This window comes from Pezoporus occidentalis, unplaced genomic scaffold, assembly GCF_034315485.1.
Source record: "Pezoporus occidentalis ecotype Australia unplaced genomic scaffold, CSIRO_AGI_Poc_V1 ctg34, whole genome shotgun sequence".
Classification (NCBI taxonomy): domain Eukaryota; kingdom Metazoa; phylum Chordata; class Aves; order Psittaciformes; family Psittacidae; genus Pezoporus; species Pezoporus occidentalis.
This window is the reverse complement of record NW_026915376.1, coordinates 1,096,488-1,111,482: the sequence shown is the minus strand read 5'-3', so window position 1 is coordinate 1,111,482 and position 14,995 is coordinate 1,096,488. Positions and strand designations below refer to the sequence as shown.

At 39.4% G+C, this 14,995-nt stretch overlaps 1 protein-coding gene across 5 annotated transcripts; it reads right to left on the bottom strand.

Annotated features, from left to right (window-relative positions):
- Positions 1 to 101: 101 nt before the first annotated feature.
- On the bottom strand, positions 102 to 14,995 carry SLC30A6 (solute carrier family 30 member 6). 5 transcript variants are annotated; one of them, XM_062629499.1, is made up of 14 exons: positions 14,845 to 14,994; positions 12,740 to 12,826; positions 11,686 to 11,770; positions 10,690 to 10,732; positions 8,344 to 8,409; positions 7,849 to 7,929; positions 7,064 to 7,099; positions 6,147 to 6,241; positions 5,419 to 5,467; positions 3,363 to 3,482; positions 2,971 to 3,073; positions 2,608 to 2,655; positions 1,956 to 2,024; positions 102 to 620 (listed from the first exon to the last, which is right to left on the bottom strand). In XM_062629499.1, the coding sequence occupies exons 1-14, from the start codon at positions 14,845 to 14,847 to the stop codon at positions 123 to 125; spliced, it is 1,383 nt and encodes a 460-aa protein (XP_062485483.1). In that variant the 5' UTR covers positions 14,848 to 14,994; the 3' UTR covers positions 102 to 122. The 5 variants fall into 5 exon arrangements, with proteins under 5 accessions (XP_062485483.1, XP_062485484.1, XP_062485487.1 ...); XM_062629500.1 differs by lacking the exon at positions 7,849 to 7,929 and having other exon boundaries at positions 14,845 to 14,995; XM_062629503.1 differs by lacking the exons at positions 12,740 to 12,826; positions 14,845 to 14,994 and adding an exon at positions 9,183 to 9,321.

Genomic DNA, 14,995 nt, shown 5'->3' with positions numbered 1-14,995 from the left:
GAATATGAACAATGCACTTGTTCCCAGCCATTTAGAATGATCTGACATTCCAAATGTTTGTAAAAATTGGGTAATAAAAGAATTAAGTCAATACCCTTAAGTATAATAAATAATGGTGTTTATTACGGTCGGGGTTGACCACGAGCGTTGGTTCCATATCTGCTTGGGACATTTGTAAAACCAGTTCTGAATCCTTGAGTTGCTCCCATTCCTGGTATTCCGAGTCCTTGGTTGAGTACACTGCTGTAGGGTGCGGATCCATGATTCAAGCCCAATCCATAGGGCTTTGTCTGAGTGTTCAAAAGAATGACTGGACTCACATTTTTGCCTGGTGTATTAAAAGCAAATTCTGGCGGTGGGCTGCTAGGCTTAGCTGGAGTGGATGTAACAGGGTTCAAATTATCAGCAGCTTTCAAAGATGGCATTGGAATAATATGATGATCCGAAATGTTCAGAATATTGTTTGCAATAGGCACAGATGATAAGGTAGGTCTGATCCAGTCATCTTTGAAAATCTGAACAGTCAAGGTAGAGACCAATGCGTATAATCTGTTAGTGACATGGGCAAGTACCATTTGTTCATTTGCATCTCTCCGAATTCGGACATGTACTGATCCAGCCTAGAAAGTGATAAAAATAAGTTGGCTGTTAACTGTTATTTCAGTAAAGATTCTTCACACAAATTCAAGATGAGATAAGTTATCCTGCATAGTTACACAAAAACCTTTCACAGTGGAGATACTACTAAATTGTGAAACGTATTTACTAATTCCATAATTAGGATACATTTTGACCTTTCCTAATGTGTTGATCTTTTATGAACATATCAAGATCACCATTCAGATCACATTTAGGAAAGAGTGTCATCCCTGTGCTGTTGGAGCGGGCAAGAGGACAACACTCACAGCTCAGATCAGGACCGTAAGCAAGAATACAGGCAATGCCTGCTGTGGAACTCAGACTGAGTTTCTCTTGGACTGTAGGCTGCCCCTGCCTTCTTCCCAGTTGACACTACCCCATTCACCCTGTACTACTGCTGCAGAAGAGAACAGGATGCAAACCAAAACCTCTCACGTGCTTTTTCAGTTCATATTTAATAAAGAACATGGTTCACGGCTTGTGCTATGTAAGCCATTTTTACTTCACATAGTGCAGCTGAAAACATACCCAGGTCTCAGGAAGTTTCTACTGCAAGCTCGAAGATGCAAATAGGTAAATTAGCATACAAAGGTTTTATAATCATCTGATCAATCCAGCAATGCCGTGATCCAGTATTTTGGGTGGCAGAATAGTAAACTGGAAGTTATTCTCACATCAGCCAGCCAGACCTGCTACCTTTTTCTTTTCCTAAGAAGGGTAACATACTGAAGAATTCAGAAGTAGAGAAAAATTCTACAATTCTTAATTTTCTTCCTGTAACAACATATCTGCATCACCTTAGGAATAACCGAGGTCTGTATGATCATTCTGGACCACAAAAAAAAACAAACCCTAATTTCTTTCAGCTTTCAGAATATCAGTATACAACTGTAGGTGCTCCTTTCATCCCCTTCCCCCAAAAATGCTGAAAACATGTTTCTGCTGTAGAGCTTTGGTACCTGAAGTTTTACAGTTTTCCTCTTCTCCCCTCTGAGACAATTTACACTAACATACCATTTGAAAAGTTACTATTGTTTGAGGTTTTCTTCACTGCCAAAATACAAAAGAAATCCTATAGTTGTAAAATGCATGCTTTAATCCAGAGCTGCAATGTACATAAATAATATTAAGCAATAACAAAGCTTTAAAAAAACAGAAAGGACAAGGGAAGAGAAGTTTTGCAATATATCACAGGGACTGAATACTAACTCTTTTTTTTTTTTTAAGATTTCAGAAGAAATACTTCATTTAAATAAAAATTTAATAACTCTCAACTTTTTTTTTTAAAGGCTAAAGACAATAAAGACATAACTTACCAATGTGCCAAAACCCAATGTCCAGAAATGCTCATTTCGAACTTCCAAGACACCATCCAAAGTTGAAACCTGATTTTACGTGAACATCCAGAAATATGAAAATAAATTAGAAAGAATGTTTCAAGTCCTTTTGGAAATGTACTTTCACACATCTCTGAATAATACAGCATTTTCAGCAGCGAAATAGAAAAGCTTCCATACACAGAACAGATGATGTCTGTTAATGATGCCACTAATGCTTATCTACTGTATTTTTGCTACCCTTGAACATGCAAATCCATCCAAAAAGTGGTTTAAGTAACTCATTTCAAGTAACTCTTGCTGCCAAATTGCAGTATTTTCTCAACCTGACATGCTATAAGTCAACAGCTGCCTCTACTCCTTTTCCTCCCTGCATTAACATCTGCAAACCACTCAACGGTAGCTCAAGTTTAGTTTATAAAAAGAACAACCTGTGCTATTAACAGATTTGTTACGGATATCTGAATGACACTATTTATCTTAGACAGCAAGATCCATATTTGCTACATGCAGCTAAAACATTTAAAAAAAGTAATTCTTTTGCAATCTTCACACAAACCCGCTTCATATTCCTAAATGCTTACTTAATGTTAGCTGTGCGCACTGTGTTATGTATTATACACTGACTTACCTCTCTAAGAAGTTTATCCAACTGGCCAATCACATGAGGTGGGGTTGTCTTTAAGAAAAAGAAGGGAAAAAAAGGAGGAAAAAAAGAGTTATAATAAAGATTATGTGGCCTTGTTTAAGTAAGAAAGCCTTTAAGTCTGATCCATCCACACAGGAGACCAATGGCATTAAACAAATTCATGATGCATACTTCCACTGCCCTTGAAATCCTTCCAGCATGTCACAAATTCCCCTGGGAATGCTCCCCATTCAAATGCTTAAACATACTTCATGTTTGGTTGGTTTTTGTTTGTTTTGCTTTTTTAAATAAGACATTTAACAACACTGAAACCACAAAATCCCTTGTTTTGTGACACTGCCTTACCTGGAGTAGTACTTTTCCACTGTAGACGCTCATGGGATACATGGTACCAAATGTCATCAAAGCAATTGCTATAGCAGAAGCTGTGTCTACAGCAAAATAGTTGCTAGAAAGAAAGAGCAATGTTAAAGGAAAAGAACTTTTTAGATTTTTTAAAAGCCTAAGAATTTTCATTTGATTCTTTTTCATTCTTTTCAATGACATACCCTTACAGAACATTACATATACTGATCTCATCTGAACTATACCTCTTTGAAAAAACACAAACATATTCACCGAGTTGCAAAGCCATTCATACAAAATACAGCTTTGATGAGATCACTCCTTCCATGTAAAAATTGCAATTTCTCATAGACTGGATACAAAAGTTTCTTTTTTTAAACAACTGTACGTACTTGATTTCAATGAGCATATATGTAATGCAAAGAGCTAGAGCTCCAGCAATATCAATCAAGACAAAAGGGTTCATTCGTGGCAGAAAGATGCTACTTAATCCTGGGATGATTCCACAAATACTGTAACAAAACAGAAAAAGCGGTTGTCAGCTAGCTGTTCAGCATTGCTTCAAAACCCAAAAGTTACATACCCACTATTTCAGCATTTGACTTCAAATACACTTTGCAGTCATAGCAAATTGTGTCTATGAGAACTGTGAAGGCCCTTCTAATTCCGCTCAGTTTTGTAATAGCCTGATGTCAGCAAATATTAATCAAGTTTAGATCCATTTCATATTCTGTCTCATATCTGAAACTAATACCTCTTGCATCTCAAGTGTGCTTCAAGTCTATCTTCCCATCTACAAAATGTTATGTTACACTAATCTTTACAGAGTTTTTTTACATGTTAAAATACGTATCTTGTGCTACTTTCTTTTTTCTAGTAACACAGCTAACTGTGTCGGCTGTATGAAACACAAGTGCTTTACGGGTTGAGATATTGCTATTACATATACATCAGTCTTGGGGCAGGGAGGGTGCTTCCATATCATTAGTCTTCAATCCATCTGCCACCTTCTGTGTTCAAAAGCCAAAGCTAACTAATCGCTGGGAGTCTGAAAAGAGGGAAAAGACCAGCTATTTCAGCAAGCAAAAAAAAACCCACGAGGCAACACTGGGAAAAAATATTTATTTATCGTTATCTCCTGTCAGTGAGCGCATGAAGAGAGAAAAGGGTTTCTGTACTTCCCAATGAATGTAAGTGCATGTCACGTACTGGAAAATTTAAAGGAAAAACAGCATTAAACATTTTGTTGCTCTGTTTAGAACCAACCTATGTTTAGACATCACATGCTGGTCTGTTCCTGTAAGACTTTTCATCAACATAATTATATACAGGTGCGGATAACTTGTAATCAACACTGCTTCACAGAACACATCTGAAATAGCTGTAAATGTACTAACAAAATTTACATTTTCTTAACCTGTAGACAATTATGTCAACAATTTTTATCTCACAACCCAAAAGCCATTCTAGATTCTTGATCTGGGAGCCCTTCAAGTTACCTGTGTCCTTCTCTGAAACAGTGTTAAAGAAAGACTCTGCTAGAGTCTGTGATTCTTATCCACTTGTTTTTTTACACTGAAACTCCAGGTACATGGACAACCCTATTGTTAGTCTTCCAGAGCTGTTTCACACAGTTTGGGTTTGATGATACAATACTTCACACCCATATAAAGTTAATTCTTCTGTTTAACAAGCCAGTGTTCTCTGTTTTCCTCAACTGTATACAAAAATCACAACATGCAGGAGCAGATGGGCTTTGCCGCATACTTAACTTGTTATACAATATGGTTTAACATTTTGATACTGACAGCATAAATACTTGGAAAAACACGTATGGCTCAAAATAACTGTTTCTGACATCTGATAAAATTATTTGCAAACAATGTTATCTCACATTTAGATATTCAATACTAGAAGGAGAGTCAATAGACAAGACGAATGAGCCACGCTGCTTCAGCCCCTGGAAGACACACACATTCAAATTTCCTGCTGGACAGGTGAGGAGTTTCCATGGCTATGTTTCAGTGAGTAAGCTGTTTCATGTATCACATTTAAACTACACCCATCCTAGTCACTTGCCCACCTCACAGAATAAACAAACATAAATTAGTACAAATATATCACTGAGGTAATGCATGTTGAGCGGTACAGTCCAAGTCTGTGCAGGACAAAGCCAGATTACCTCACCTTAGCCAAGGAGAATTACATACAATGTACTGAATGCATTCAGAGCGAAAGTTGTGTATTTTGATTAGATTGATGCATCTGAGAAATGTAAGAGACAATGTTTGCTCTACAGTTCCTACACTAGAGCTACAGTAGGCAAAGCTATTTTAAAAGCTCTAATATACAACAGTTTACACCTCAATACCCATCCAAATTATACACAAAACCCCCAATACTACCTTCCAGAAACTAACAATTTGGAAAAACATTTTTAAGCTTTACCTTCTACTAAGATCTGCAACATGCTCCTGAAGCCAACTTGTGCTGGCAGCTGCAAAAGTAAAAAAGGTAATGAAATTATTATGAGTAAAAGCATACATTTTAAAGTACACTTAAAGTTTTAAGAGAAGAAACCAACACATTGTGAATGAATAAATGCATCTTAACAGACTGACTGTTGCTTAAAAAAGTTCTACTTTTCCAGGCAGTAAAATGTTTATCTCTCATTATCATCTCAGCTGATTACGTACAAATATAATTGTAGATTATAACCATCAAAATTACCTTTTATATAACATGAATTATAATATACAACTGTAAATAATTTACAGTTAGTGGGAACGACTGCAAGCCTACTTCACACTGGAAAAGTCCCAGGTAAAAGAGCTATTAAGAGGAATGATTACATTAATTTATTTTTAATCTATTAATATATCCATAAGACATCTTTAAAGTTCTGATATCTGACAGATGATCTTCACTAGCTAAATCCAAAAGATTGAAAATAAAGGGTATTTCAGCATTAAAATGCTACTCAGTTTATCATGTTAATGACTACATGCTACTCAAATGACTAATAGCAACTCTAAATTCCATGAAGTTATATTTATGGAGGTAACAGTAATATATACCCACAGGTTAAAAAAGTTGCCAGGCAAGTTATACCTTGATAAAAATAGGAACATTAGCATCCTTTCCCAATTCTTGTTGTAGATTAATTTATCACATACCTTCAGAGACATAAGCAAAAGGCTTATTCCTAACGGAAAGCATTGTAAATAAGTTGAAAAAGAGAGCCACGAAAGTACCAACCAGCAGTCGTCCCCTAGGGAGGGGAAAAAAAAGGTACCTTAATCTCACATCATCGCAAAATGTGAAGTCAAGCTGTAATTACTAGTAATAATCTTTCACTAAGGCTGAAAACAAGAGTAAGATAAACTAATGTAATGCTTAATAACCGGCAGTGTATTATCATTTCAAGGGTTGTATGAAATCACTCAACTTCATACGCTAGCGTTATCACATTAGGCTGTATGTAGTGTTCAGAACATTGAGTAACAGTTCTTAACTAACTGCACACATACAGACACATATAAGTTTTTCCTTTGAAGATATAAATGCATTGTCCCTTCAGTAGTAGAGATAAAAAAGGCTGTTTCTACGCAATTATGCCCTATGCCCCTACCCTCTCCCAGAATTACAACTTCACCATACATCACATGGCCCAGTCTTTTGTCCCGTAACACCTTCTTTTATGTGTATTCACACAAAAGAAAACACACTCTCTGTGCTATCCATAGTCTTCATCATCGTTGCAACACCTCCAGCTCGCGAATCATCACAGCATCCTCCCCCCCTATATACCAGGCCTCCTAAGATGCCTCCATAAGAAATGTAACTAAACTAGCAAAACCTGCAACATATAGTTAAATCATTATTTAGGAGAGCATGTGCTTTACATTTCAACTGTACCTTGAAAAAACTGATTGCAATACGCCTTGCACATAGTTTGAAACAAATGCTGAAGTACCAAAACCCAATCTGGTGTTGAATATATTTGCATAATCAATACATGCTAGATTAAGTATTAAAAACACACAGGGACACAAGAAAAAATATCATTTTACATGCCAAAATAATTTCTTACGTGTGTATCTCGGGCTGTTCCAGGAACCGCTCTGCGCTACAAAAATAATTGAAAATCTGAGTCATATTCATACAATAAAACATCTTTGTTTTGATACCTGAAGTATATTTTTTCAGTTCTGAAGAGTTAATTGCCCTTCATAAAAAAACCCTCACAGATACAGTATTGCAAAGAAAATAAATAAATAATTACTTAAATCAGCACAGCAGATTTCGTAAGTTGATCAGTACAACAGATCAACCTGTAGTATGGAATCGCTAAGTTGTTAATACAGCTCTCCATGGAGACAGCCTTTGAACAGAAAAATGAAAGGTAAGCTGCCTCAGTTTTAAATACCAGATGTTTACAAGAGAAGAGGTTTTGTTAAAACTAAAATATTCTTTTAGGCTAAGCACCTGAAACACGAATGCTTCCAAGTGTAGCTGGTATGTCAAATTCATATTTGAGCACATTTTGAGGGACTGATGAAGTTGATAAACATTCAGATCCTTCACAAATTATGAAACTGCTTTACAAAGTAACTGAAGTAAAAAAAAAAAATAAATCATTAATGAACTTAAAAATCAAGATGCACAGGGAAATTCATCAATTCCTATCACCACATCTAAAGCCTATGTATAGTGTAATCAATGTGAGTAGCAAGGGTTAGCATTATATTTTAAAATCTGAATGTTTTTCTATAGTAGCTCTCTACAGATTGCATCTATAGAATGCATATGCTTTTGCTCAAACTTGAGTATCTCTGCACATCACAAGAAGTTGAAGAAAGTGGTACATATCCCTACCTTTCTTTCAGTATAAAAAGAGCACCAAGCTGTGCCAGAACTGTAGATGCAAATACTGCTAGAACTTCAAACCTTTCAAACCTGAAATTTGAGAAGGAAGTTTAGAAAACTGGACACTGAACAGTGCATCAAATGCATTCTGGTCCTTGGAAGGAACCAGCAAGATAGACATACTATTTCTGATTCTTTCAAGAGCAGATTGGTGGGAACAAACTGAAAGTTTTATGGAACAGGCATTATTTTCAATGTCTTCTAAGCCAAAACTCCACATATCACAAAGAGCTTAAAATCAGTATTTCCTCATTCTTTTTGCTGTCCCTCCCCTTCCTGCTCCTCCCCTGCTCTATAAAGCATCAGTCTTGGTCCTCCTTATTTTTAGGCTTTCACACACAGATCATGCCACAAGAAATGGCTGTTAGAGGATACAGGCAATGAAACTCAGCAATGTATTGCATGGTGTGTTATTAAATATTAGATCCTGTTATTAGTACTTACCCAAACGAATACATGGGGCTGGGTTTCTTCATCGTTACCCAGTAGCTTATTAGACATGTTATCAAACTGAAAAAAAGTGGGAGAATGACACTATAAGTAACTGCAGCCTTTACAAACTAGATAATCTACAAATACACACTTCAGCCATCAGATCTGAACATATGAGTATTACCACGTCTTACCACAAACTCAACACCTCCATCACTGTCACTGTCAGTGATGGTTCCAGTGAATCCAGAAAGGTTGTGTTTGGGAATAAAACTGAGACTCCATGAGGATGTTTCAGCTGTTCCCATAAAAAGTGCAGTGAATAATTTTAGCAAAATGATAGTTGCTCAAATTCCCTACACCAGGAGAAGCTGAATGCTGTATTCACAGCATGCTGTGCTTACAAAAGCTACTGCCAACCTTCTTCAATATAGAACATCCCTCAGCCTAAATGAGCCATAACTCCAAATGCAATGCACTTTAACAGAGGCCCCGAAACAAATAAGCACAACCAGTGTCCAGATTGTACCTACTCCATGAATTTTTCTGAAAGGGACCTGGAGAACATGACAGCAGGTACCCCAGAATGTGATTAACAGGCAGCAAGGGTGGTTTGAGACAATCCTTTTAACACTGTCTGGTATCACACACAGTAATGTCACACATAGTAATAGAAAGTACAAAGCAAAAGTCTATGAAAATAGCAAATTTGACACTAAGTAAATGCTCTTCTACATGTGCTTTATAAACTTGTTGTCCTGGTTTCAGCTGCGATGGAGCCAATCTTCTTCTTAGTAGCTGGTGCAGTGCTGTGTACACCGGTATTTTAGTTGTTCCTAAGCAGCACTTACCCCTATCAAGGACTTTTCAGTCTCTCATGCTCTCCCACTGCGAAGGGGCACAGGAAGCCAGGAGGGAGCAGAGACAGGACACCTGACCCAAACTAGCCAAAGGAATATTCCATACCACAGCACGTCATGCCCAGTATATCTGTGTAGGGGGAGTTGGCCAGGAACCACCGATAACTGCTTGGGAAAGGGCTGGGCATCTGTCAGCAGGTGGTGAGCAATTGTATTGAGCATCACTGCTGTTCATTGGGTTTTTTGGTTTTATCTCTGTTATCTCCTTTTTTTTTAATTATTATTATTACCATATTGTACTCCATTTTAATTATTAAACGATTCTCTCAACCCACAGGTTTTACCCCGTCTCTGATTCTCCTCACCATCCCACCTGGGGCTGGGCAGGAGGAGTGAGCGAGTTGGCTACATAGTACCGAGGTGCTAACTGGGCCATGATACTTGCCTAGAAATACTGCAACCTGAGAAAGGCCATTTAAATGAGAACGACTATGATAAGCAAGATGGCAGGACCGACACATTTGTGTCACTTCCTTTGTATCCCAGTAAAAAGTGAAGAAAGCTCTCCATTAAACTCTTCTTTTAGAGAACTAGATAAACAAATGCAAAATTCAACATCAAAACTTTCCCAAGATGAAAAAGGCTGCTGAGCCAAGATGACAAAACTCAGCGGATATAGACTTCTAAGAGAAATGAAAGATACATTAAAGTTATATCACAATTCTAATGTAGCCACAGATCAAGTTAAGCATTTTTGTGCCTATATCAACCATTCATTTTCCTTTCTGCATGTTTGCTGCTGTTATTTATGAATGTTTTACTGTCAGTCAGATAAGCTATAGTATATAGTGGACAAAACAGACTGATGAGCCATACTTTTTATAAGGTAGTGAGCCAGCAATGAAGATAATGTAGGTTAATAATTAAAAATTACATGTATTTTATGCAGTTTATTTCCCAATCACTGCTGCCAACCTGCATCTCAGGTAAGAACTGAATATATTTCATGTCTGTAATATCAATATTATCAAAAGTGCCTAGAACTTTCATACTTAGGTAGTTTTAATAGCATTTCATTAGAAAACAGGAAGAAAAAAAATATCTAACAACCTTGTTGGAAGACTGCATGGGATACAGCTCTTCAAATATTTTGAAACAGAAACAGGATTACATACTCCTTGTTTCCTGATGCTAAAACTGAGGGATACTTCAGAACCAACAACTGTGGCATTAGGGAAACATTCCAAGTGACCAAACCAGATGATAGTTTGATGCTAGATTCTGTTTTATGTTGTTACACATCTGCACAGATGATGGAACTGATTTGTTACTGGCCATTCTCAATACAGCTGCGGTGTTTCTCATCATGTATTTAAAAGCAGTGTTTCTATACTGATGACTAAATAACGTGTTTGTATCTGTAAATAAATTTTATATGCATAGAAATATACAAAGACAGGCACAAATGAACAGTTAAGAGTAAATAGAAAAAACTCACCTGAAAAGGTCAAAGATTGTCAAATATGTGTAAGCAGTTAAAGCTGTAAAAAAAGCAAATATTAAAACAATATAACTTTTCAGTGCAGACATCACTTTTATTCTTCTAAGTCCCTCTTGTGTAGCTTTTACATTTATCATCTATATGAACTGTTGATGTTGATAGAGAAGTCCCTGTCTTTTGTATGCGTATATAACATGAATGTCCTAAATACATCTATATATTGAACCTCATAAACAAGTTGATTATGGCAATCCTAATTCTGATAAAGGCTGTAATAATGCCCAGACATAAAAGATATTAAGCTTGTGACTAAGCTGTGGCTATGAATTTAAATACAGACAATTCAGGAGATCTTCCTGTAACACATCATCTGCCAAAGCAAGAGATCCCTAATATGCATTACTGCAGCAAAAAGTAGGTTCAACAGAACCTTTTACTTGTTTTGCTTCTCTGACCCATCTTGAAACTGCAAGAATACTTGTGTCACAAACTAAAAAATGTAAGGCATTCTATTTTTAGTAGAGGTGACACGAAGCATCTTGGAGCCCCTGTACAAAATAATGAAAAGAGGCACTCCTGGAATCAGAGAAGCATTTTGTCACACTATAAACATCTTGATTCAACTGCAAGTCAGGGTCTCTAGATCACTGGCACTAACTATTTATATAAGGAATAGGTTTGAGGATGAGCTTAAAAGTCTACTTTTTTGCAGTCCTAAGGCTAAAATGGGTACTGCAGGAAGAAAATAACCAGGTCTAGAAACCCTTGTAACCTTTGGATGACTTTCACCATCCACACTTGCCTTGAGAGATGATTCTTGAGAAATGACTCTAAACTGACTTTGGCAGATCAAAAAGAAGCACTTTCCAAACTTGGCTTTGTAGCCACCTAACTCCATTATGTGCTGAACTTTGCTTTTATAGTATGTTGGAACTTCATAACCTAAGAACACGTGATAGTTAGTTGTAGTTTCAGTACAAGAGAGACACCTACCTATGCTGTTTGTAGAGCTGCACCACATTAGCAGGAAGCCAATACATATTAAATTTATAGCACCAAACAACAAGATCTTCCAGGACTGTTGATGAGAATAAAGATATATTTTACACCTTCCAAAATTCAGCAGAAATGGTTTCTCCTCCCTCCCAAATATTTACAACTCATTTCAGAACAAGCATACTTTAACTTTACAGATTCTCAAAACTCGTTTATCAACAGCGCTTGTGCACCATGCTTTTTGGTCTAAAAAAAAAAAAAAATAAATCACCCCTGTATAATATTTGCATTTTATTACAGCACACACCATCTGACTTTTGAAGACAGACTTATAAAACTTCTGGAACACCTTCCGTATAAAGACAGGCTGAGAGAGTTGGGGCTGTTCAGCCTGGAGAAGAGAAGGCTGCGTGGAGACCTCATAGCAGCCTTCCAGTATCTGAAGGGGGCCTATAGGGATGCTGGGGAGGGACTCTTCATTAGGGACTGTAGTGACAGGACAAGGGGTAACGGGTTAAAGCTTAAACAGGGGAGATTAAATTGGATATAAGGAAGAAATTCTTTACTGTTAGGATGGTGAGGCACTGGAATGGGTTGCCCAGGGAGGTTGTGAATGCTCCATCCCTGGCAGTGTTCAAGGCCATGCTGGATGAAGCCTTGGGTGGCGTGGTTTAGTGTGAGGTATCCCTGCCCATGGCAGGGGGGATGAAACTAGATGATCTTAAGGTCCTTTCCAACCCTAAATATTCTATGATTCTAACTTATATAAGAGGGTTCCTTGATTTGTGCTGGAATTCAGGTACCAAAACCATCTGTGCATATTCAGTTTACAGTTGTACTGAACACATCAAATATAAGTACAACTCTGGAGAGCACTGACTGTCCGAGACAAAACACAGCAAGGAATTCAGCTTCAGAGCTGAATTTCAGTTTTTAAGCACAGCTCAAAAACTTCAAAGAAAAAATGTCAAAATACACTCATGTCAGTAATGTAGTTTAACTTATCACAGCTAACATCTTTTTATTATCATTCACTTTTTAAAAGACTTACCCTCCTATCTGCTGCAACCAGCCTAAACTCATGTGTTAACTTTCCAACCAATGATCTCTGTGATTTGCGGAACAGATGTATTGTCCCCTTAAAAAATATAACAGTTTAATTAATAACGTTACTTAACCATAGTCTAAATTAGCAAAAAGGAAATCTTCATATTTTTTTACATAATTATATCAATGACTTAGAGTAAGGTTTTTTTCCACTAGAGACAGCCATAAACATTAAATACAATATTTTTCTAACAGCTTTACATGGTTATTATATTAGAAAATGATGAATGCTTTGGAATTAAGCTTCATTCAGATATAGTTCAAGATTACTGGAAACATACCAAAATACCATTTCAAGAGTGGTTTATTTACTTTTATTTAAATAAAGCTACTACAGATGTTCTGAAAACACAAATATTTTTCTTTATCAAAGCACACTTCCCACCCAAGACCAGCTGGTTTATTAAACAGGAAAATATTGTTTATATACATATACATAAATGAGAACCCCCTCAGAGAAATAAAAACAATGCTGCTATCATCTGTAACATGATGGACACAAAGCCAGTAACATGATGATAGACACAAACAATCTCAGTTATGGCTTAAGCCAAATACACACAGTAGATGTGGCCACTGTAGGAGCTCCTTCTCCCAAATCCCAGTCCTGTGTATGTAAGTTCTACACTGAGGTGGACAGAACATACACACATGTAGGAGATGGGAGCGAGGGGTGCTATGTGGCTCTCCTGAAAGTGTGACAGGGAGCAGACTACCAGAAAAATTCATCAACTGTACTGTTTGCTCCCCTTTCTCAGAGGACTCAGGCTTCTAGTTAGCTGCTCAACATTCCACCCTCCTCACAAAGTAAGCTTTACACATGAAAAGCTCTTTTGATCTGCAATAGAAACGTGTGGACTTGCAATGGATGGTCTGCCACCTGCAGCGATTTGGGGCTGGATAAAATAAGGTTTGATTGTGAGCTACTGCACCTGTGACTGCCAGCAGAAGACAAAAAGAATGACAGAACATTACAGAAAGCTTTCCGAACAGGCAGAGGACTGCTGCTCTACCACCTCAGCACCCACCGCTGTGTGCTGCTAGCACAGTACCACAGCTCCCTGCTCAGCGCAGGACGTGGCACACTGAAGCTGTGTATTCTGTACCACGGAGGAGAACCTCGTGCAAAGCCAAGCTAGCAGCAGCTCACCCAAGAAGCTAGCTCCAACTCAGCACATGTTGCACTTCGGTATTAAAGCTTCCCTAAATTCCAGCCAACACAACAGAGAGAAACCTCTGCCACTGAGGGTCCCCGTAGAGTGCTGCATCAGCTGTATGGCAATCGTATAGCTGATGTACGGTCTACGGGACTGCGAGCGTCTGCTCCAACAACGCCAACAGGTAACAGTACCTGGTACTGCTGCCGACTTATCTGTGCTCAGCATAACAAGGTAAAGTTTAAGCACCCGGCCGAACAAGTACACACAGCGGTCGTTCCGTCGGAGGCAAGCCATAACGGCGAGCAGCGGCAGCCCCGTACTTTCAGGGACACGCGGGAGCAGCGGCACCAACACCCGTTTGTCCCGATGTGAATTTCCCTTTCCTGACCGACGCAGCGTTCGGTGAAAACCCCGAGGCCGAATCGGGCTCAACCCGCAGCCCAGCGCCCACCACCCACCCGTTCGGGGCGCTCCTCCAGCGGTACCTCCCACCCCAGCGTCCGCCGCCAGGACCCCCGGGGAGCCGCGCACGGGGGTGGCGGCGCGAGGACGAAGCGCTATACGGAAACCCGCACCGCGCGCTTCCCGCTGCCGCCGGAGCCGTTCAACGGCCGCCGGTGCCCGCCCCGCGGCGGAGCCCCGACGGGAGGGGCGGGTCCCCGCGCGCAGCCACGTCACCGCCGCCCCGGCGGGGCTCGCGCCAGGCGCGGGACGGCGGAGCGGCACAGTCGAGGCCTAGACCGGCACCGGGCGCGCTGCCCTACCCGGCCCCGGCCACCTCAGGCAGCGGCGGAACTCCCCCACCCGAGAGCGGCTGCCTCAGCAGCCTCCTCACCGTGCTCCCACATGCACCTTCCCCACCGCCCCCTCCCCCAGCGGGGCCACTCACCATATTATCCCCCGCACCGGAAAAGACGGCGCCATGCGAAGCCGGAAGAGGCGGAGAAGGCTCCCGTTGCTACGGAAACCAGCGGGCCCGTTAGGTGACGCGCGACAGCGGATGTGACGTATGGCGGAAACGGTATCTTCCTCAGGGCACC

What these genes read in the sequence shown, in the direction of transcription:
- SLC30A6 (XM_062629499.1), bottom strand. An exon ending in GAACAGCCCGAGATACACAC is followed by an intron (nt 6,242 to 7,063) that starts GTAAGAAATTAT and finishes TCCCCTCCCTAG; the next exon opens with GGGACGACTGCTGGTTGGTA. An exon ending in TGGATAAACTTCTTAGAGAG is followed by an intron (nt 2,025 to 2,607) that starts GTAAGTCAGTGT and finishes ACGTAAAATCAG; the next exon opens with GTTTCAACTTTGGATGGTGT.